The sequence below is a fragment of the Watersipora subatra genome, chromosome 5, assembly GCF_963576615.1.
Source record: "Watersipora subatra chromosome 5, tzWatSuba1.1, whole genome shotgun sequence".
Lineage (NCBI taxonomy): Eukaryota > Metazoa > Bryozoa > Gymnolaemata > Cheilostomatida > Watersiporidae > Watersipora > Watersipora subatra.
This window is the reverse complement of record NC_088712.1, coordinates 6,765,967-6,788,172: the sequence shown is the minus strand read 5'-3', so window position 1 is coordinate 6,788,172 and position 22,206 is coordinate 6,765,967. Positions and strand designations below refer to the sequence as shown.

Here is a 22,206-nt window from a genome sequence, read left to right as displayed (position 1 = left end):
GGCACCTCACATACCACTCTACAATATCAAGTTTATCAAAGCTAACAGTCAAAACACAAACCACTTTCTATTATTTTAGCAACTATCACTTAGGTTAATAGAGGGGCAAACTTTTACCAACAAATGAGTCGCATCGACTTTTTCCGCGATAATAAAATTTGTTATTATAACCAAAGAAGTGGATAAAGATGTTTGTAAACTGGTTGCAATTAAATTTTATTTATTAGGTGTTTAAAAAATTTGGTTCGTTAGACAAATTGCCCAGGGTTACCGACACATTGAAAAAAACAGTCAGGATTCAAAGGGTTAAAAACATGAAAGCAATGTTTATACGCTGTCTTCTAGCAACATACCCGCATTATTTCATTGATAAAATTTACAATACTTTATTGTTTATGAAATATTAAAAAGAACTGCAAAACAAATTGTATAACTTCAAATCCTTGCTTTGCCTACTCGCCGCCTAAAACTCTAAGTTTATCAAATTAATGTGATATGAGATAATAGTCGTTAGCCACTTCTGCTTTTCAACAAGGAATATTAATTTTATGATAGCTTCAACTTTTGTTTTCGAATATGCCATTTGTTTAATAAAGGTTTGAAGTCTATATTCCCTTGTCTCCTTACTTCATCTCATTCATTTACAAACGGAAAATAAGTTTTTGGACAATTTATGAAATTTGAAAAAAACACGTCAGAGTTTTGATTACAGACACATCAATTTTAACTTGTGATCAAGTACATTGGTACTTTAGCGTTTGTTATTCCTTAATAAACTATTTCTTTGTTTTTTCATCCAGAGCAACTAGTGACTATATCCCTAATAATAGGACATGGTCTATGTGACTAGGGACATGTCACTGTATCTGATTGTTTACATTAGCCAGCATGAAGCCTTCCCGTCTAGCCGGGAGTCATAATCATTGAACTGATAGGTTTACACAACAGCTCCTAGCAGTGTGTTTACTTTACATCTTGCGGTTCTCAGTCAATATCCAAAGTTCATGCATTTCTCTGCTGCCGGCTGTAAACTCATTTCATGCTTTGACTTGACATACAGAATATATGATCTAATAAGTCAAAATGTTCTAATAATCATAGTTCACGTTTGATTGCATACATAGGAATTTCTACAGAATACTGCACGAGGGAAAACCCTTTTGTTCTTATTTTTTAAAAATTGAAATTTGGTCATTTTTACTTTTATCTTTTATCTTTACTTTTACTAGTTTATCCCTATCATTATAACATTGTTTATGGAATAAAGTCACGTCATTACATTATATTGATTAAAATATCAGGCATGGAGCCTTTGCTAGCGCCTAGCAAAGCAAATTATGGAAGAATAATATTTTGAGACTCTATTTTAAGAGTATACTGACACACAGAGTTGTTAACTAAATGTAATACACAACATTTGCCTGCTTTTTAACATGACCCTATAACTAAACTTTGTCACCTAGCAACACACCTGCAGTCTTCCCATGGACATATCAGGATGTTATTCTCATCATAGAAGCCAGTTAGACATTCAAGGCAATGTACATGGTTGCAGGTAAGTTGACGAGGGTTGGGTAGAGTTACTCCTTGTCTCAAACAGAAACCACATTCCACGGCAGGTGGAACAATCTCTTCCATGTTAGCCATATTTAGAACTACAAATATAAATTCATATTTTAAGTTCAAGAATAAGGTTACATTGACAAACACCTAATAAATACTCAAACTGTGTGGGTTTATTTTTTTGCTTAAATCGCATGTTGCACCCTGTCACAAAGTGTTGATGCAATGTGACAGGTTCGAGATATCTGGTGTTGTGATTGTATCCTGATGTCTGCACAAGGCTAAGAGTTAAGACGTCCGGATGTAATACTGCGGCTAACTATGTATAAGTAATATAGTGTCTATATAATAATATGCCGAGGATTGCTGTGAGAGTATAAAATAATCCTTTATTGCAGACTTGTAGACATGTATACTGTAAACTGAATTCTGAATTCTCATGAACTGCTGCAGTCAGGCTATTTATACCTCCTTACAATTATTCTAAAAACTTCCAGAAAATCCATTCGGGAAAAATCTAGTAATAGAACAATGCTTCTAAATTTATGATCATGACTCATCAGCGTATTACGCAATAGCTATTGTCATGCTATAACTTTGTTTATGATACTATATACAGCACTCAGAATCTGTGACAACTCCCCATTCAAGAGGAAATTTATAGTCAAATTTCCAGCATTAAGATTCTGAGTCTATTCTGCTCATGTAGTCCGCTCCGACGTTGTCTTTCCCTTTGATCTCTTCCACCGTCATGCGATAATCCTGTAGATATAGTGCCCATCTCATCACTCTGCTGTTCTCATACTTTGCTCGATTAATGTAGGTTAGTGGTTGGTGATCTGTTTGTAGTATGAACTCCACGCCATAGAGATATGGTAGATATTTCTTTACAGCCCATACAATTGCCAGGCATTCTTTCTCTATTGTTGAGTAATTCCTTTCACGGTCCAGTAGTTTCCTGCTAGCATAGCTGACAGGAAATAGCTTTCCATCATGTTTCTGTAGTAGTACAGCTCCGAGTCCAGTGTCCGACGCGTCAGTCCTTAGGGTGAACTGCTTCGCTATGTCTGGTAGTTTCAGAACTGGTTTCTCGGTTATGGTCGCTCTTAGTTTCCGGTATGCCTTCTCTTGCGCATCTGTCCAGATAACTTTATTAGGTTGTCCTTTTTTATTCAAGTCCGACAGAGGACTTGCTATCGCCGCGTAATTTGGGACGAACTCTCGGTAGTAGCCCGTCAATCCTAGAAACGACAGTACTTGAGTCTTGGTCAGAGGCCTTGGAGCTTCGGTGATTTTCTCCACATTGTCTTCCATCGGTTTCAGTTCTCCCTGATCGATCTTGTGACCTAGGAACTCTATAGATGTTCCACCGAGGTAGCATTTCGTCGGTTTGATTGTGAGCTGTGCCTTGGCCAAACGAGTGAAGAGTTCTCTCAGTGCGTCCATGTGATCCTCCCATTTGGCAGTGTGTATGATGATGTCATCGATGTAGTTGTCTACTCCTGGTAAATCCTTTAATAGCTTCTTCATGCCACGTACAAATGTTGCTCCAGAGTTGACCATCCCAAACGGCATCCTGATGAACTCGTATTGCCCATCTGGAGTGACAAATGCAGTCTTCGGTATGTCACTTTCCTCTACAGGAATTTGCCAGTAGCCCTTAGTTAGATCTACCTTTGAGAAGTAGTGATCACCGCTCATCTTCTGAAAGAGATCGCTTGCTGTTATCATTGGCTCTGGATCGAACACTGTTATTTTGTTCAAGTTCCGGTAGTCAGCACATAGTCGATTGGATCCATCAGGTTTTTTCACGAGTACGACTGGTGATGCATATGGAGAGTTCGATTCTCTGATGATCCCTGTGTTCAGCATATCTTTTATATCTTCTCTACGTGATTCTCTCACCGCGTAAGGTAATGTGTAGGGTTTGGATTTTATAGGCTTGTTACTGGTTAGAGTAATCGGATGTTTGATGAGATTGCAGTTTCCCGGTCTGTCTGTGAATATATCTGTGTAGTCCTTGACGATGTCCGTGATCTGCTTTCTCTGCTCATCAGATATATTTTCTCCCATCTTCAGATCTTTCACAGTTCCGACTGACTTTCCCGAATACAACTCTGCCAGTGTGCCTTCCTCTTCTTCTACTTCTCCGATATCAGCTACCTCAGTTATTTCCTTTTCACTATCTCTCACGTAGTATTTCTTCAGCATGTTAGCGTGGTAGGTGCGGCTTTTACCTTTGACCTGAACTCGGTATGCGTTTATCCCGACTTTCTCTTCTACGTTGTATGGTCCCTGCCAGTGCATTAGTAACTTGTTGTGGTTAGTAGGGAGCAGGATGAGAACTTTGTCACCTTCTTGAAATTCCCTTTTCTTTGCCTTCTTGTCGAAGTAATGCTTGTACCTCTGCTTATTTCCTTCTAGCGCTTTCTGGGCCAACTCCATCGTATCTTCCAGCTTAGCACGCAGATCAAACACATGTTGGTAGCTACTCTTGGTCTCTTCATCGGCATCATACTGTGTCCATAGCTGTCGTAGAATATCCATCGGCCCTCGTACTGTCCTTCCGTACAACAGCTCGAATGGTGAGAATCCAGTATATTCCTGTGGGACCTCTCTGTAGGCAAATAGTGCCGGGTTTATGTATCTGTGCCACTGCATTGGCTCCTGATGGCATAACTTTTTCAGCATTGACTTCAGTGTGCCATTGAATCGCTCCACCAGTCCATTAGCCATAGCATGGTAGGGGGTTGTCGGCATCTGCTTCATGCCGAGTAGTCTGGCGAACTCCTCCATGTACTCAGATATGAATTGGGTCCCTCGATCACTGATTACTTTTTTAGGTATTCCAACCCGACTGTAAATGTCGATTAGAGCTTTAGCCACTGCTTCTGAGCTTATCTATATCAGTGGAACAGCCTCGGGGTATCGAGTAGCGTAGTCCACCAGAGTTAGTATATATCTATGCCCTTTTTCACTCGGAGGGTTAATCAGTCCAATCAAGTCGACAGCGCAGTGCTTGAATGGAGTCTCAATTAGTGGAGTCCGCTGTAGGGGAACCTTCTGTACTGAACCTTTCTTTACAGTGCGTTGGCAGATGTCGCAGGATCGACATAATCTTGTAACCTCATCGTGTAGACCCGGCCAGAAAAAGTTGGTCAGGATTCGATCAGTAGTTTTACGGATTCCCAGATGTCCACTCAATAAAGAATGGTGGGCGTGTCTTATCACAGCGACACGTAGAGTTTTTGGTACAACTACTTGTTTTATCGGCTGTCCGCTGTTGTACCCTGGGTGATTATATTCACGATAAAGGATGTCCTTCTTCACCATGAACCTCGTTTGTTGTTTGCCTTTCATTGTTGCTTCTGTAGCGTCATACAGCCTTTTGAGAGAGTCGTCTTCTCTCTGCGACTTGATGAGGTCTTCTCTGTTTACTTCGATGTCGTCATTGCTGACAACTGATAGAGGTTTTTCTCCTTGTTTATTCTCTATAGCTTGTGTGCGTGTAACCACAGAACACTCCTGATCCGGTTCTGGTAGTGGATCACATGGGGATCGAGCGCCTGAAATATTTCCAAGCATTAGATCGTGAATGGGTGTCTCCATAACCATCGCCATTACATCTCCCTGATAGAATGGTGTATCGATGCTGATTTTGGCAAATGGCAGTTTTCTAGCAGTGTTATCTGCCATTCGTAGATATCCTTCCTCTCCTGTGTACTGATCAGCTTTTACCAGTGATTTCTTGACCACTACTGTGGTGCATCCAGTATCTCTAATCATCTCCACCTGCTTACCATTTACATAACCTCCAACCAGGTTTACTCCATTCTCCATTTTACCAACTTTACCTTTACAACATGCTACTTGTACGTAACGCTTCCCACTTAGCTTAATTACATCCGTATTCTGTCCTTCTGGATTTGCCTCCCCTTCCGCCACACCCGCCTTGTGCGTAGGTGTCTTGAGTCTTCGACATTCGGCTGTGTTATGGTTATTCATCTTGCAGTGTGCGCAGTACTTTTGAGGCTTCTTATTACACCGATTTGCAATATGCCCCTTTTCGTTATAACTGTGGCCGGTGATGGTTGTCTCATTTGGAGTTGTCTTCCTTATGAATGACATCTTGCAACCATGAACTGTCAGGTATCGGTCAGCAGCTTCAGCCAACTCATCACAGCTGTCAAATTTCATCTCCTTTAGATGTACAGCGAGATCCGTAGGACATGCCGCTATGAATTGTTCTCGCAAGTTGAGTTCTTTCAGGTCTTTGCAGTTCGATAGCTCCACCCACTTGTCAATGTAGGTACTGAGTCGAGCTAGAAATTGTAGTGGTGTTTCGTCGTGCTCGGCTTTACTCTCTCTGAATCGCTTTCTGTAGCCTTCCTCCGTGAGATTGTAGCGTTTTAACAGAGCTTCCTTCACCTGATTGTAGTCCTTCCTATTCTCTGCCGCCATTCTAGTGTAAGTCTCCGTAGCCTTACCTTTGAGATATTGGCTCAAATGGAATGACCATTCAGCTTTATCCCACTGATAGTTTTCAGCTATCCATTCAAATCGTTGCAGGTAGCTATCCATGTCATCTGTTTTCTCATCAAACACTAGTAGTTTCGGTTTAGGTTTATTGCTAACCCGCTCTAGTCCTGTACTCTCATTTTTGGAGTCATCCATCCTAATACTCTCCACTTCCAGTTTTTTCATCTCGAGCTCATGCGCTAACCTCTTTTCTTCTATCTCTCTTTGCATCTCCAACTCTCTTGCTTGGTTCTGGCTGTCTATTTCCATTTGCTTCATATGCATTTGGAGTTGTCTGTCCTCAGCCTCTTTTTTGGCTTCTCGTTCCATCCGTCTCTCCTCGCGTTCAATCTCCGCTGCAAACTTTGGTTCGTTCTCTTCAATGAATTTGGCTAGCTCAGCATCCTTTAATCCAAGCTTCTCGCCCATATCCATTGCCCTCCCCATACTGCTCATACTAGTCTCCGCCATTACTGACTGTCTTTTGGTACTCTTTATGTCTTGCGTGGGTTAGACTGATATAATCCTGATCAACGGTAGATATTCCCGGAGCAGCCCCCAAGTTGTCACAAAGTGGTGATGCAATGTGACAGGTTCGAGATATCTGGTGTTGTGATTGTATCCTGATGTCTGCACAAGGCTAAGAGTTAAGACGTCCGGGTGTAATACTGCGGCTAACTATGTGTAAGTAATATAGTGTCTATATAATAATATGCCGAGGATTGCTGTGAGAGTATAAAATAATCCTTTATTGCAGACTTGTAGACATGTATACTGTAAACTGAATTCTGAATTCTCATGAACTGCTGCAGTCAGGCTATTTATACCTCCTTACAATTATTCTAAAAACTTCCAGAAAATCCATTCGGGAAAAATCTAGTAATAGAACAATGCTTCGAAATTTATGATCATGACTCATCAGCGTATTGCGCAATAGCTATTGTCATGCTATAACTTTGTTTATGATACTATATACAGCACTCAGAATCTGTGACACGCCCATTAAACCCGTTCAAGCAGCAAGGCAAATACTGTTTCAACTAGATGACTCTTATATATCAACTTTGTATCTTAATGTGATGACTGTCTTTAACAACATAATGAAATAAGTAGTAATGATATAAAGGGTAGTAAACAAAGTTTTGTTAAATCCCAGACAAAATAAAATTTATTATTGCTGACAGAATCGAGAAGCGTTCCGACTAACCTCGTAAAAGAAAGCGTAACTATGAATCAACGCAGTATTGTTGATGGTTAATTTATAGGCAATCATAGATTACAAATAACGGGCAAACACATAATAAATATGCACAATGTGTCTGTTTGTTTTATTGCTAAAATCATGTGTTGCCTAACATTGAGCCTATCAACTGCCTATCTATGCAGCTAAATAAATCATGTGAGCCAGGACTGGCAGAAGTGTTCAGGAGATGTTGTATTGGTACAACCACACTCCAAATTTTGCTAAAGCAGTATCTGTTGAATCACTGTTCTGTGAGGGGGTGCTGTCCTCACACTTATGGGTTCCACGTGAAACAAGGCGTTCACTCTAAGCATTAAGCGAGATATTATATTTGAGTCAGATACAGTGTGTACATAGCAACCACTTGTAAAATAACTGCTGATATAAAGCTAAAAACCGTTCTTATATACAAAAACTGTGACAGCATGATTGACGTCAAAGTATAAACATTGCCAAACACAACTTGGTATATGTGGCGCACAACATTAGACAAAATATACATTGTATGTTTTTAGACACCGATGGCGCGACCAAAGTTCACAGGAGGATATATCATTAAGTATGATGAAATGTATCAAGAATAAATCTTGAAGGCAGAGACAGGATGAGATTGTTGGCTTTAGACATTGTTCATAGTAATTAATGTCAGCAATGACTGTCAATATAAATAAAACAGTAAGCATTGCATAGCTTGCGCAAATGAGTGTTATTCTTGGAATGTTACTGTGATGTTATTATAACGAGATAATGGTTGTCCTATACAGCTGACATATTTAGGTCAACTCCGGTGATTTTATTCTTTGAGATACTATGATATCTTACAGTTCAACTATCAGTTAAGATCGCTGCCTGACACTGCAACCAATGCACTGAGACATGCCAAAACACACTTGAATTCATTTAAGCCCGGAGATATAGTCTATGTGAAGCCGGTCAAGTAAAAGTATACTACAATTTGGCCGACTGGCAGAATCGCAGCACTCTTATGAAACACTGCTGCTAAATTAGATGAAATACCACGACACATAGCAGATCTGCGGCTTTGTTACCTAATCTCACCAAGTAATCCAGCCAGTGATGCAAAAGTTTCTATAGACTTACCATACCAATTACCACAGGACGACGACAAAGACATAGACATTGGAAACAAAAACAATGCTAATCAAGAAATAGTAGACCATAATGAGGCTCGTGTCAGCCATAGAGAACACCACCCGCCACAATGGTTTGCTGATTTTTATGTAATTGACTGATGTGATTTAGAAATCAGGAGGAGGTTTGAAGAGGAATTATCTGAAATTGTAGAATTATTATTCATGTAAATAGGAATTGTCTGAACATGTTGAAGTAGTATTCATTTAATATTGTTTGTGTTTTATGTAATGCTTTGCTTTATAAGTTATGCTTGATAATATTGTACTGTATCATCAGCGTGCGTAATGCTTACAGACACCTACTTTTGTGGGGGTCCTACCACACAAAGTTGTCGTCAGAATAGTCACTTTTAAAATCACTGTTGTCACTTTTAAAATCACTGTCGTCACTTTTAAAATCACCGTCACCTTTTTCAAGTTGGCAACCAAATCAACTTTTTTCTTCACATTCATTATTTTAATACAAATATCTATTCTGGTGGCACTGGGTTGCGTTAAAAATCTGAAACTCGCTCAGTTTGAACTTCTGCTAACCAAAAGCATGGCTCAACCAGCGACCTTCACAAACTTATTAGTGATGTTTGGGAGCGTTGCTGATTACTCCGCGAAAGGTGACAGCCGTGTTAGGTTTTTAGGGCTATATTTCTTGTACTGAAAATAGACCGAGATTGTCTTTAATAATCACTGTCAGTCACAGACTTGGAAACGGATTTGCTGTCAATGTCGTGGCATTTCATTGCTTTAATTTTTTGGCAGTCTATAAATGCTGGGCCAGATGCTTCAAACCAAAACTTGACCAAACTCGGTTGACCGTGGTGATTTATGAACAAATAAAAAGTTAGTTAAGGTACGGCTACACGTAACAACATTTCCGTTGGTTCTAACCAAAATCACGAAATGATTGAAACACAGAATTATTCTGCGCTGCTAGAATCGTGCTAGCGAGCACGATTCCAGCAGCTTTTGCAATTAGTTTAGTCCAAGAGACGTATAATGACACACAATAAAAGTATAAGTGCAATTCAACAGTACACACGATGCAACTGCTTAGATTGCGTTATTGAATGTATTTATTGTTTGGACGCTATAGCTACAAATTGTTTATTTTTTAATTATATTTCCTTTTTAGCAGCAAAAGTTTTGCGGTAGAAAATGTTGACATCTCTAGCGCAATCAAGTCGGTTGCATCGTATTTACTATGGTAACTTTCTGTAATATTTTTCTTGTGTGTCGCATTATGTTCTCGGACTACATATATCTTAAAATTTGCTAGAGTCGTGCTCGTTAACCAACAATAGCGCGACCTAAACAGTTACATCGTGTGTTCTATGTTGAAATACTTATGTATTTTTATTGTGTGTCGCGATATATGTCTTGGACTATACTAATTGCTAAAGCTGCTAGAATCGTGCTCGCTAATAATTTGTTTAATCTGTTAATTAAAAGCGTTTCGTCGACGAACTCGGTGGGCATGCACAGCTCAAATAATTCTTTGAATTTCGACCGATTAATTCTGCGTTTTTCGTGATTTCGGTCAGAACTCAGAACCGACGAAAAATTCGTTACGTGCAGCCGTACCTTTAGTAATCCTACTTACAAAATCATCGTCACCTCGTCACCTACATTGAAAAATGGTCGTCTCGTCTGTCACTTTTTAAATATCCCTGTCGTCAGGTCGTCAGAATCGTCCCAAAACATGGGAGGACCCCCTTTTGTCAGCTTCAACTATAGTTGCTCATTGACAGTGCAGCGAGTAGATGCGACAGGAATGTTTATGTAAACATTGCACCAGGCTTGATAGAGCAGTTGCATGTTATGTGATGAGTCAGTTGAATTAGCGCAGTGCTGCTGTGTACATGTAATCACTTGCTGCGAATAAAGTGCTTTGACTAATTATATTCTCTGTGTGTGACCAGAAAATCATCAACTAACCACAGGTATCTTGTATTTCGAGCTGTCACATTCTAACGGAAAATTATGATAGGCCTATATATTTACAGAAAATTATGCAAAAATCTATTTACTCACCAGCAAAGTTTTGCTAGGTTAACTACTCCCTAGTACTACCAAACGGAACGGACATATCAAATGAAACTGCTCCAGTCAGGCGTTGCGATTATTCTCTGGTTTAGCCTCAGTACCAATAACCTTTCGGACTCGGTTTTATTACAATAATAATAGACGTAAGCGTATAGTCTCTGTAAGAGAACCCTACTAACATTTCCTGTCTCTACTAACTCACCAATTTTATTGTCTTGTGTTAAGTAAAACATCGCTGTATCCGGGTCTAAGGCGCCACAAGGGTTGTTTCGACGTGTATTGACGTGTCTCGACACGCCTTCACTTCCTGCAATTATCTTCCATCCACGCTCGGCATTATGACTTTTGAAGTTCAACTAGTAACACGCAACTGATGCGTTTACTTTTGACAATTTTTCTGTTCAGAACATTTTTGCATTTATCGCTAATTTGTTTCGTTTGACTTCTTGATTTAGCTGTGTGAGTGTTTTTCAAAGACGGCAAAAGGTTTGTGTCGATAATTTTCTATTTCTATAATATCGTTATTTTTTATATTGCTGTGGAAGAACTTTTAAATATGTTAATCATTTGTAGATTTCACGGTTTCGGTGTTGACTGAATAAAACATCAACGAGTCATCTCCAAATCAGTGAATCAATTCCAGCTTAATACACTTGCCAGCTACGAACCTAGCGTAAACCGCTATAGTGAAATCTTTCCTAGAAGAGAAAATAACCAACGAACATCAAAGAACTGCTGGGCGGACTTAAAGGTGTCTCGTATTTACCGAACGTGTGTACACAAGTGCCACAACTATTGAGCCGACGTACTGGCTATATTCAACTATTGAGCCGACGTACTGGCTATATTGAACTATTTAAAGGACATTGATTGACGCGGGATCCCTGAGCCGCCGTGCAGACCTACACTATTGATATACCACACAACATCGTAACGCCATTTAAGTCGACGAATATACGTTCAGTAATTACCGAAACAACGAGCCGGCTAAATAGAACAATATATCTGCCGGCTAAAAACCCTATTCAGACTATTGAGATAAGGAAATATTAAGATACTCGAAAGCGTTAAACATTTCGATAGCTTTATTAGATAACTACTGAACAATTTTAGATCGTTTAAGATTTAAAAAATATTAAAAATTGTCACTCTGTTTTGAAACTGTCATATTATTTTTCTTTGAGCAATTTTGCAATCTTTTGGATTACTATTCTTGTAAACTGCCCTGCTTGGATGGTGGCTAATTTCGGTTGGTAATCGATCGGCACACGGTTTGGCTGCCGCGGTTAGTGTCTTTTCCGAAGTGTCTGTCATTTTTGGCCGGTCCTCGCTCGTACTTTATAATCTATTGTGGCGCTTTCGACCAAGTTTGCAACTAGTATTATTTTGTTGACTTCACATACCTAAACTAGACGTATTGAAATTTCTTGTAGATCACATATTTTGCAGCTTCAATGGTATTGAAGCTCTTTTGTGTAAAAGTATAAGATTTAATTTTTGTATTGATATTGACTTGACTGTGGTATTTACTTTTAAAGCAATCTATTTCAGCTTTTTCACCCTTTTGATTTTCTGTAATTATAAACGAACTCAGGGTATTATCATTATTGCTCTTTTAAACATCATAATGAATTCAGAACAAGATGTCAATTCAGCAGAGCACACGTCACAAGCAGGTAATGGCCACCGAACGAATAGCCCACCTATATTTAGAACATCTGATCGTATCAAAAAGTCTACATTACTCAAGGATATTCCAAAGTTGATAAATCATGAATTGGAGAAAATAGAAGATTTTCTGACGAATATGCACACGGAAGAAGAAATGCAAGATTTTTCTTCTGCTATCGAGAAGATGTTAGAGGAAATACAGGAGAAGTGGGTCGAATTGTGTGAATTGACTGATGATAAGGAAAGGTTAACCACACTACAGAACATGTTTGAATATTATGGGTCAACTGTTGATGATTGCAAGAGAACGTTAGCAGAGAGAATAGAAGAGGCAAGCAGGGTCGACTCAGCAGAATATGACAGTGATATAGAAAGAGAGCTGGAAGAGGCAGCTGCAAAGTTTCAGCAGCTGATGGCTAGAAAGAAGGCAAGGGACTCTCAGAGCTCTTCCACAAACAACAAGAACAATCGTCTTCCAAAATCTGAGACAGGGTCTGCAGCTTCAAACGCTGAGACAAAAATGAACAATTCCGGTTCAGGTGAAATACAAGCCCTCACCAAAGCATTGATCGCAACGATGAAGTCCACAAAGCGCTCAACCCTCGAACCCAGTGTTTTTAAGGGTGATCCTACTATGTTCAAGGAATGGGAAATAGACTTTGACGCCTACATTGAATCGGAAGGCTTAACAGGACTGCAACCACTAAGACACCTCAAGAGGTTTATTTCTGGTAAAGCATTTGATGCAGTCAGTGGGTATTTTCTTACCAACACAATGGATGCTTATGAAGACGCAAGGAAAGATTTGAGAGAAAGATTTGGTAAACAGTATGATGCTGCTCTCGGATTAAGAAAAAAGCTTGAGGAGTTTCCAAAGATTGGCACAAGGGATGCTGACTCTATGAGAAAATACGCAAATCTTCTAAGTCACATCAAATCCGCAATGCGAGGTTGTGATGAGTTGCGCCTATTGAATGACAGAAACCAAAATGAGATTCTTGCTAGGAAATTACCAGAATGGATGTTGAGATCCTGGGCCAAAAAGGTGAGAGTGTGTGTAAAAGAATATAGCAGTTATCCTACTTTTAATGAATTTGCAGAATTCGTCAAAGAGCAAGCTGAAGATATGGAAGAAGAACGAAAGATCAGCGGACAGGAAGCAAGTCAAAACTATCAACATAAGCCAGATTTCAATAAAAGGGAAAGGAGCTATGCTCCAGCCAATCCAATGAAATTACGAAGCCATTCAACAGGAACCTCTCAAATAAGTGAATGTCTTTACTGTAAGAAAACCCATCTAACGAACGAATGCTGGGCACTTGCTAAGCTGCCAAGAGAACCAAAGAACTTATTTTTTCAGGAGAATGGTCTTTGCTTTGGCTGTACTAAAAGAGGACACGTATCAAGACAGTGCCCAAACAGAGCCTTTTGTTCCAAGACAGGATGTGGGAAAAGACATCCAACAGTCCTACACATCGACTTTTCGACATCATCTAAACATTGGAGAAACCAAGAACAAGCTGCGGTTCCAAAGCCACCAAGTGAAAGAAGCTCAACCACATCGATGCCCAGCACAAATATTCAGCCGGGAAAAGAACCAAGTGCAGAACTTAAACGGATATCTTCAAAGAAAACTGGTACAACAGGTAACTCCCTCAGCATGATCTTGCCAGTGCATATAACTACTGACAAATCTCCTGCAAAAACGCTACTTGTATACGCGCTCCTTGATTCAGGTTCAGACCACTCTTACATCAATACAGACTTGGCGAAATATCTCCAACCCGACTACACAAGAGAATTGGTCACAGTAGAAACTCTCACAGGAGAATCAACAAAATGGGTCACTTTATATCAAGATATTAGAATACAAGGATACGAACAAGCAGACTTCACTTACTTAGATGCCTATGGTTGGAAAGATATCGCATGCAATCGCGACCACATTCCTTGCAGAAATAATGTGGCAAAACTATCTCATCTTAAAGAGTTTGCAAGCAAATTGCCACCTTTGATGGACATTCCCATTGGATTGCTAATAGGAGCTAATTGTCCCGAGGCTTTTGCCCCTTTAGAAGCATTAGTTCAAGTCAAAGGCTTGCCGTATGCCAGGAAATCAATGTTGGGGTGGACCGTCTTTGGAGCAGACAACAGACGGCAAGGAGATAGAAGACTTATTACACACCGTACATGCATCAAGCTCGACGATCATGTCCTCATATCTCAAGAAGACATAAAATTTCTAAACATCATGGAACAAACAACGGAAGTGCTACCATCAGGGTCTTATCAGATGGCTTTACCATTTAGGCAGCGACCACACTTACCAGACAACAAACGCCAAGCCGAACAACGCCTCACTTCACTATTTAAGAGATTTGAGAGAGACTCGGAGTTTAAACTACAGTATGTACAATTCATGCAAGAGATGTTTTCGGGGGGCCATGCTGAAGAGGCTGCCAATATTGTTCCTCAGAAAGGTTGCGTGTGGTATATACCACACTTTGCAGTAAAGCACCAAAAGAAAGGCAAACTCCGTGTGGTATTCGATTGTGCAGCTACATATTCGGGAACATCTGTAAATCAGCATCTGCTTCAAGGCCCTGATTTGACCAACAGTATGCTTGGGATTTTGTGTAGGTTTAGAAAAGGAAAAATCGCAATCGCTTGCGACATAGAAAAAATGTTCTTCAATTTTCATGTTACTCCATCTGACAGAGATTATTTGCGCTTTTTATGGAAAACAACAGAGGGAGAAGTCAAAGAGTATCGGATGACAAAGCACTTGTTTGGAGCCACATCTTCACCTGCTGTTGCCACTTATGGTCTGAGAACTTTAGCAGACGACCATGCCGGGGAATACCCAAAAGCTGCAGAATTTATACGGAGAGATTTCTATGTTGATGACGGTATCACAAGCGTGAACACAACGGAAGAAGCCCAGCAACTTATTGAGGACGCTAGGGCTCTTTGCGCAACAGGAAATTTAAGACTTCATAAGTTCATTAGCAATGATTCTTCAGTTTTATCATCGATTCCCGAGTCGGAGAGAGCAATCGATTTGTTTGCAGATTATCTGTCCCCTCAACGTACCCTAGGATTGGAGTGGGACCTTAATAAAGATTTTTTCAGATTTAGTGGAAATGAGGTTAAAGCGGGGCCTGTCACAAGACGTGGCATATTGTCTGTAGTCGGTCAGCTTTTTGATCCCATTGGTCTTTTAGCACCATTCACACACCAGGGAAGAAATATACTGCAGAAGGTCAATAAGACTAGTGTTAATTGGGATGAACCTCTCAATGAGGAAATGAATCAATTGTGGAACAGATGGGCTACTCAACTGTCACAACTCCAACTAGAAATACCTAGGTGCCTGGATGGGTTGCAGACGCAATGCGTGTATGAGCTGCACACATTTTCAGATGCCTCGCTGGAAGGCATTGGTGCCTGCTCGTATTTGCGATCCCTTGACAACCTAGGAAATGTTTGCACCAATCTTGTGTTGGCAAAAGCAAAAGTCGTACCCAGTAAAGGGGTAACCACCATTCCGAGACTAGAGCTACAAGGTGCCTTTTTAGCCACCCAACTCAACAATACGCTTCAAAGGGAACTGCACATGGATATAAGCAAGTCATTTTTTTGGTGTGATTCAACCATCGTGCTTGGCTATATCTGCAATGATAGGAGGAAATTTCACACGTTTGTTGCTAACAGAGTTTATGGGATTAGACAAGCATCTAACCCTGAGCAATGGCATCACGTACCCGGGGCAGAAAACCCTGCCGACATAGCTTCTCGAGGGATGGAGGCCGAAAAATTAAAACGCACCATGTGGTTTACGGGTCCCAAGTTTTTACGATCGCAGTCAGAACTACAACATAGATTACAGTTGGATATGTCGACACGAAGAGAAGTGTCTGAGGATGATCCAGAAGTTAAAAAAGTCCAAGTTGTCAGAGCGACTGAGATTTCAACACTCATGGACATGTACAACAAGTTGAAGAAGTATAGCACGCTCAAGGGACTGCTAAGAGCCTTTGCTTACTTACTCCAGATGGCCAAGAACAAGTCTTTAAAGATTCCTCTGATGCGACCATCAATTGAAAATATCGAAGCGGCCAAAAGATTAGTATTGAAAATTACACAGACAAAATATTTTCAAGAGGAAATCAGAGTTTTGAAAAAAGGTAACCAAGTGATGAAAACAAGTTCGTTGCTTCGATTAAGCCCCTACCTGGATCAACATGGCTTAATAAGGATTGGTGGGAGAGCAAGAAATTCTTTATCTCTTACCGAGCTAAAGAAACATCCAATAATATTACCAAAGAACTCTCACTCGAGTAAGCTATTTATTAACTACTACCATGAAATTTCACACCACATGGGACCATCCTACACGCTAACATCCATGCATCAAAATGGCCTCTGGCTCATATCGGGTATAAGAACAGTTAAAAAACAATTAGGTCAATGCATGCCATGCAGGAAGATGAAAAGTAAGCCTATGAGACAGCAAATGGGAGAGTTACCTCAAGACCGAACTAGCTGTGCCCCACCGTTCACACACACAGGAATGGACTGCTTCGGCCCATATGCGATTAAAGAGGGAAGGAAGGAAATGAAAAAGTACGCATTAGTTTTCACATGTTTGTATAGTAGGGCTCTCCACATTGAAGTTTTAGACGATTTAACTGCCGACGCCTTTCTCAATGGACTACGTTGTTTCATCGCCATACGGGGTTCTGTGATAAAGCTCTATTCTGACAATGGAACAAACTTTGTTGGCGCCAAGAATTTGTTGGATGCGGAAGCAAAAAGATGCCTATGCGATAGAGGCATAGAGTTTGTATTTAATTCTCCGACGGCAAGCCACCAGGGAGGCGTTTGGGAGAGGCAGATCCGTACCATCAGAGCAGTGCTCAATGACATATTAAGGCAAAGTTCTAGACTCGACAGTACTTCCCTAAGAACGGCATTCTATGAGGTTGCTGCTATTGTCAAGAACAGGCCCTTAGGAGCAATCAACATCTCTAATCATGAAGAAACACCAGTCACACCAAACATGATTCTAACAGGAAGAAAGGAACCCACTGCGCCACCACCTGGAAATTTTGATGAAGCAATATACTGCCATGCTAGATGGAAAAGGGTACAGTGGGTAGCTCAAGAGTTTTGGAGAAAATGGAAACTGGAATATCTAGACAACATCACGCGTCGTCAAACCTGGACGAAAGTTGAAGACAATTTGAAGGTCGGAGATGTTGTACTTATAGTCGAATCCAATGAGCCGAGGAACATGTGGCAAATAGGGCGAGTTGAAGATGTGTTTCCAGGTAAAGACGGTTTAGTGCGTAAGGTGACTGTGAGGCTGGGAAATTGTAACTTAGACAAAAAGGGGCGAAAGATGGCAGAACCAACTTATCTTCAACGTCCCATACAAAAACTAGTAAAACTCTTAGAGGATATATAATTCCCACTTACATTGCCCATATTATATCGTTTAATAGCAACCTCCGTTTGTGGTGCTAATTCAACTTTAGATGTTAGTTTTTTTTTTTTTTTGTTTTATGTTGTTGCTTGTGTTGGTTTTGTTGTTGTTAGGATAGAACTTTATATATTTTGTATTACTTACGTAACCTTCAAACCTATTGTTTTCCATTAGAATATGACCTTGGTATTACTACTATGGTTTTGCAAAAAAGGTGCTGACATGAAAAAAAAAAAAAAAGAAGAAAAAAAAGGACATTTGTTGAGTCTAATTGCGTACATGGTGCAGCGGAAATATAAAATCTATTAGAATTTATATTTGGTGGGAGTGTAAGAGAACCCTACTAACATTTCCTGTCTCTACTAACTCACCAATTTTATTGTCTTGTGTTAAGTAAAACATCGCTGTATCCGGGTCTAAGGCGCCACAAGGGTTGTTTCGACGTGTATTGACGTGTCTCGACACGCCTTCACTTCCTGCAATTATCTTCCATCCACGCTCGGCATTATGACTTTTGAAGTTCAACTAGTAACACGCAACTGATGCGTTTACTTTTGACAATTTTTCTGTTCAGAACATTTTTGCATTTATCGCTAATTTGTTTCGTTTGACTTCTTGATTTAGCTGTGTGAGTGTTTTTCAAAGACGGCAAAAGGTTTGTGTCGATAATTTTCTATTTCTATAATATCGTTATTTTTTATATTGCTGTGGAAGAACTTTTAAATATGTTAATCATTTGTAGATTTCACGGTTTCGGTGTTGACTGAATAAAACATCAACGAGTCATCTCCAAATCAGTGAATCAATTCCAGCTTAATACACTTGCCAGCTACGAACCTAGCGTAAACCGCTATAGTCTCCACTGCACATTCCACAAAGATAACCCGCGTAAATAACCCGCTAGAAGAAAACTTTGTAAAGCTTGTAATAAATTTCCTGCTACAGTACTTTAAGTTGTATCGTTTTGTAATTATGCCTAAGCAGCAGTTTTCTCCAACATATTATATCATCAGAAGCAAACAACCAGAATAACTAGTAGGATATCAGCTCTTGGCAGCTTGTATAACTGGTTTATACACCAAATTAAACGGTTTTCTTCTGGTAGGACCTCATTATCATAAGATTAGTTATTCCTAGAAAAGGCTGAATAATGCCTAAAGATGTACTTGCACAAAATGTTAGGTTATTTTATCAAAAAGTATCAGTATTATTCTATCATTTGCCACAAATCATGTTATTTTAGGTGGTCTGCCCACTAAGATGTTTCAAGATTAAAATGGACTAAACTTTGTGGCATTAATACGCTCATAAGAACAAGAAGTGCCAATAATTACCCAAAATGCAATAGACAGCCGCGAAGCTGCTGTCTATTGCTCGAACTTACATCAGCTTTTTCATGGTTTATAACAACAAAAGTCGTGATAAATAATAAATTGTTGCATCGTAAATATAACAACAGCGAAAAAAGATTGCAGCAAACGCAGAAACACATCAAAAAGCAAACATAAAAATCTAGGGTGATTGAAATGCTAATAGGATCAAGCATGAAAGTTGTGCAACTGGCATAAATGATACTATGTGAATAAATAGGATATCAGTAAAATTTGGAGTTGTCTAAACACTATGATGAAATTTTTTTTAATGAAAAACTGGATAAAATTTAAACTAAATCATGATTATTATTCATCATCACAACTTCATATGAAAGAGAATAACCTCATACAGCAGCGACAAATGAATATTCAGTAAAAAGGACTTTACAAAGTGACACACACAAGCAGAGAGCTGTCACCAACATTACAAGAGCCAGCAAGATTTTCAGTTTGTTGAAGCATTGTAGCAGTCAATATACTGCAAATAAACAATCAGCTATCAGTGAGACAATTATTTACAAAACTTTATATTATGAAATTTTTTATATAGCTTACAGCATCATTTTATTCGAGATACATACTATATAGCAGTAGGAAAACGTATCATAATTTTACTTTACAAGAAAAGCTTCATAAAATGGCTGTGAAAATGATGGCATGTAATACAAATACTTATTGCTGACAGAATCTAGGAGCGTTTCGGCTAATTCCATAGGAGAAAGCGTAACAATGAACCATTGCAGTGTTAATGATGTTTATTTTATAGGCAATCCTAGACCCCACAGTGAAAAATAAAAATCCCTCAATGTCTAATATAACATGCAGGCCTACTATACCCAAAACTGATTAACAATTGATGAGTGTTTGGCTACTATAGGGGTGATGGTTTTCTGCCTGTTATATAAGTTATTCACCACAGAATGGCAACTACAAATTTGTGCTGTAAAGAGGGCCAAACTGGTTCAGCAGTACGGAAAACAGACACAAAAATTACACCAACCTGAACTATTACTAGAGTAGGTTGCAATATATTACTCAGAGTGCATTTATCTGTCACTTCATCACAAAAGTTGTTAGCTGCTGCATCTGCTCTTCTGTTTGTGTTTCTCTAATGTAAAGTAACAAACAATTTTGCTTATGCCAGTCATATTTTGACATACAAGCTTAATGCATTCTGGAAATGAGCTTGTATTTCAATTTGATGGCATCTCAAGGCACTATTTCTTGTGTAAAATCTCTAATCAAAAATAACCTGATACCATGTTAGAAAAAACACCTAAACAAAATGATTTTTGTGTAAATGTGTGTTTTTAGATGCTGAAATTTGGTACATGCGCCCCAAAGTAACAATTACTCATTTAGTTGTTAAGATTTGTAATAATGCAATAACTTGCACAGAAGTTAGCCTGAATCTCCCGTTTCTCGCATGTTGAGTAACTCGTGTGTTGAAGTATGATAATACTCGTCAATATATGCTATCAAAGCGTGAGGATTTTTCGGGAGAGATACTTATAGCCTACAGGATGCAGCCTCTGACAAACTAGAGAGTAGCTCATTGTTGTTTGTTCCTATGAAATCCTCAAGAGATATTTACTATGTTTAATTATTGATTAAATGGAATACGCAGCAGCAGCACAGCATGCCTATGCTATGATCATCAACTTAACTCATCAGTCTAAAAATAGTAGTTGCTTTGTTAGATATTGTCTGGTAATAAAATAGAGACATTGATGAAATGATACTACAAGTAAAACTGTAAAGCTAATGATACACTTAGCCTTGGGGCTAGAAACTTAGGTCTAGTAGCATATATTACACTAGAGCAGCCTGATAGCCATTAATACTCTGTAGCCTAATCTGTTCATTGCACATGGACAAAGTGAATAGCTGAGCTTGGAAGATATACTTACAAATGTCCAGCCACCCAATAACGTTCAGGCTACATGTATATTATCATTGATAGTTTAGATCTCAATTTGTCACGGTCAATTTGAGATTTATGATATCCTTCTATAAAAAAGATGCAAAAGTATTTACTCACCAGTAAAGTTAAGCTGGGTAGCCTCCTCGTAGTAGTACCGGATCGTACCTAAGAAATGAAACTGATCCAGTCAAGCGTTACAATCATTCATCGATTTAGCCTTAGAGACCATGACCCTTTGGACTCTGTTTGCTTAGGATAATAATAGCTGTAAGCATATAGTCTCCAAGGCTCGTTGCACAAAGATTAGGCTACGCAAATAAACTGCTGGAGGAAAACTTTGGTAGGAATGTAAAATATATCTCATGCTACAGTACTAAAATATGTATTGTTCAGTACTAAAATATGTATTGTTTTGTTATTTTTCCCAAGCAGCATATTCTTTTACAATATATTGTGTCATTAGAAAAAAAAACTTGCCACTAGCAAGAAATCAGCTTTTGATAGCTAGTATAATTTGTTTAAACGCAGAATTAAACTGCTTTCCTCTGGTAAATGTAATGAGCATTAATACAGTTATTACTAAATCAGGCTGAATTATTGCTTATCCATGAACTCACACACATTTTTAGTTAATATTATCAAAAAGTATCCTTATTCATTTATCATTTGCTTTTATTTTCGATGTTTGAAGTGAACTGCCGGATAAAATGTTTCAAGATTGAAATCAACAGAACATCGTTGCATCAATACGCCCATAAACCCAATGACTGCCCTTACTTGCTCAAAAGGATGTACACAGCCGTGAAGCTGTCTGTCTCTTGCTCGTATTCACATCGGCTATTGTCAGGGTTCAAAACAGTAGATGACTGATAAGCAAGAATATATACTAAATGCTAGGATCATAAAATATCACCGCAGCAAAGAAACATTGCAGCAAACACTACAATACAACAGAAATAACAAAAACAACAAATGTAAAAATATGCGGCAGTTGAAATGCTGCTAGAAGAATGAAGCATCGGAGTTGTCTATTCAACACATGTGTTAATGTGTGAATAATTAGGAAATCGGTGAAATTGGGAGTTGTCTATTCGCTTGATTAAAAATTATCAGAAAAAACCTTGAAAAAACTGCATGAAATTCTTAATAAATCATGGTTATTATTGAACATCACTACTGAATATTGAGGAGAATAGCATGATACAACAATGACCAATAAATATTCTGTTAGA

General features: G+C 39.0%; 2 protein-coding genes across 2 annotated transcripts in view; both read right to left on the bottom strand.

Annotated features, from left to right (window-relative positions):
- LOC137396257 (uncharacterized) overlaps window positions 1–22,206 on the bottom strand; it is a 396,156-nt gene that overhangs the window by 25,645 nt on the left and 348,305 nt on the right. The window lies entirely within an intron of this gene.
- Window positions 2,242–6,552, bottom strand: LOC137396622 (uncharacterized). The gene is given in 1 exon segment (XM_068082942.1): window positions 2,242–6,552. A coding segment is annotated over 1 exon segment (4,311 nt).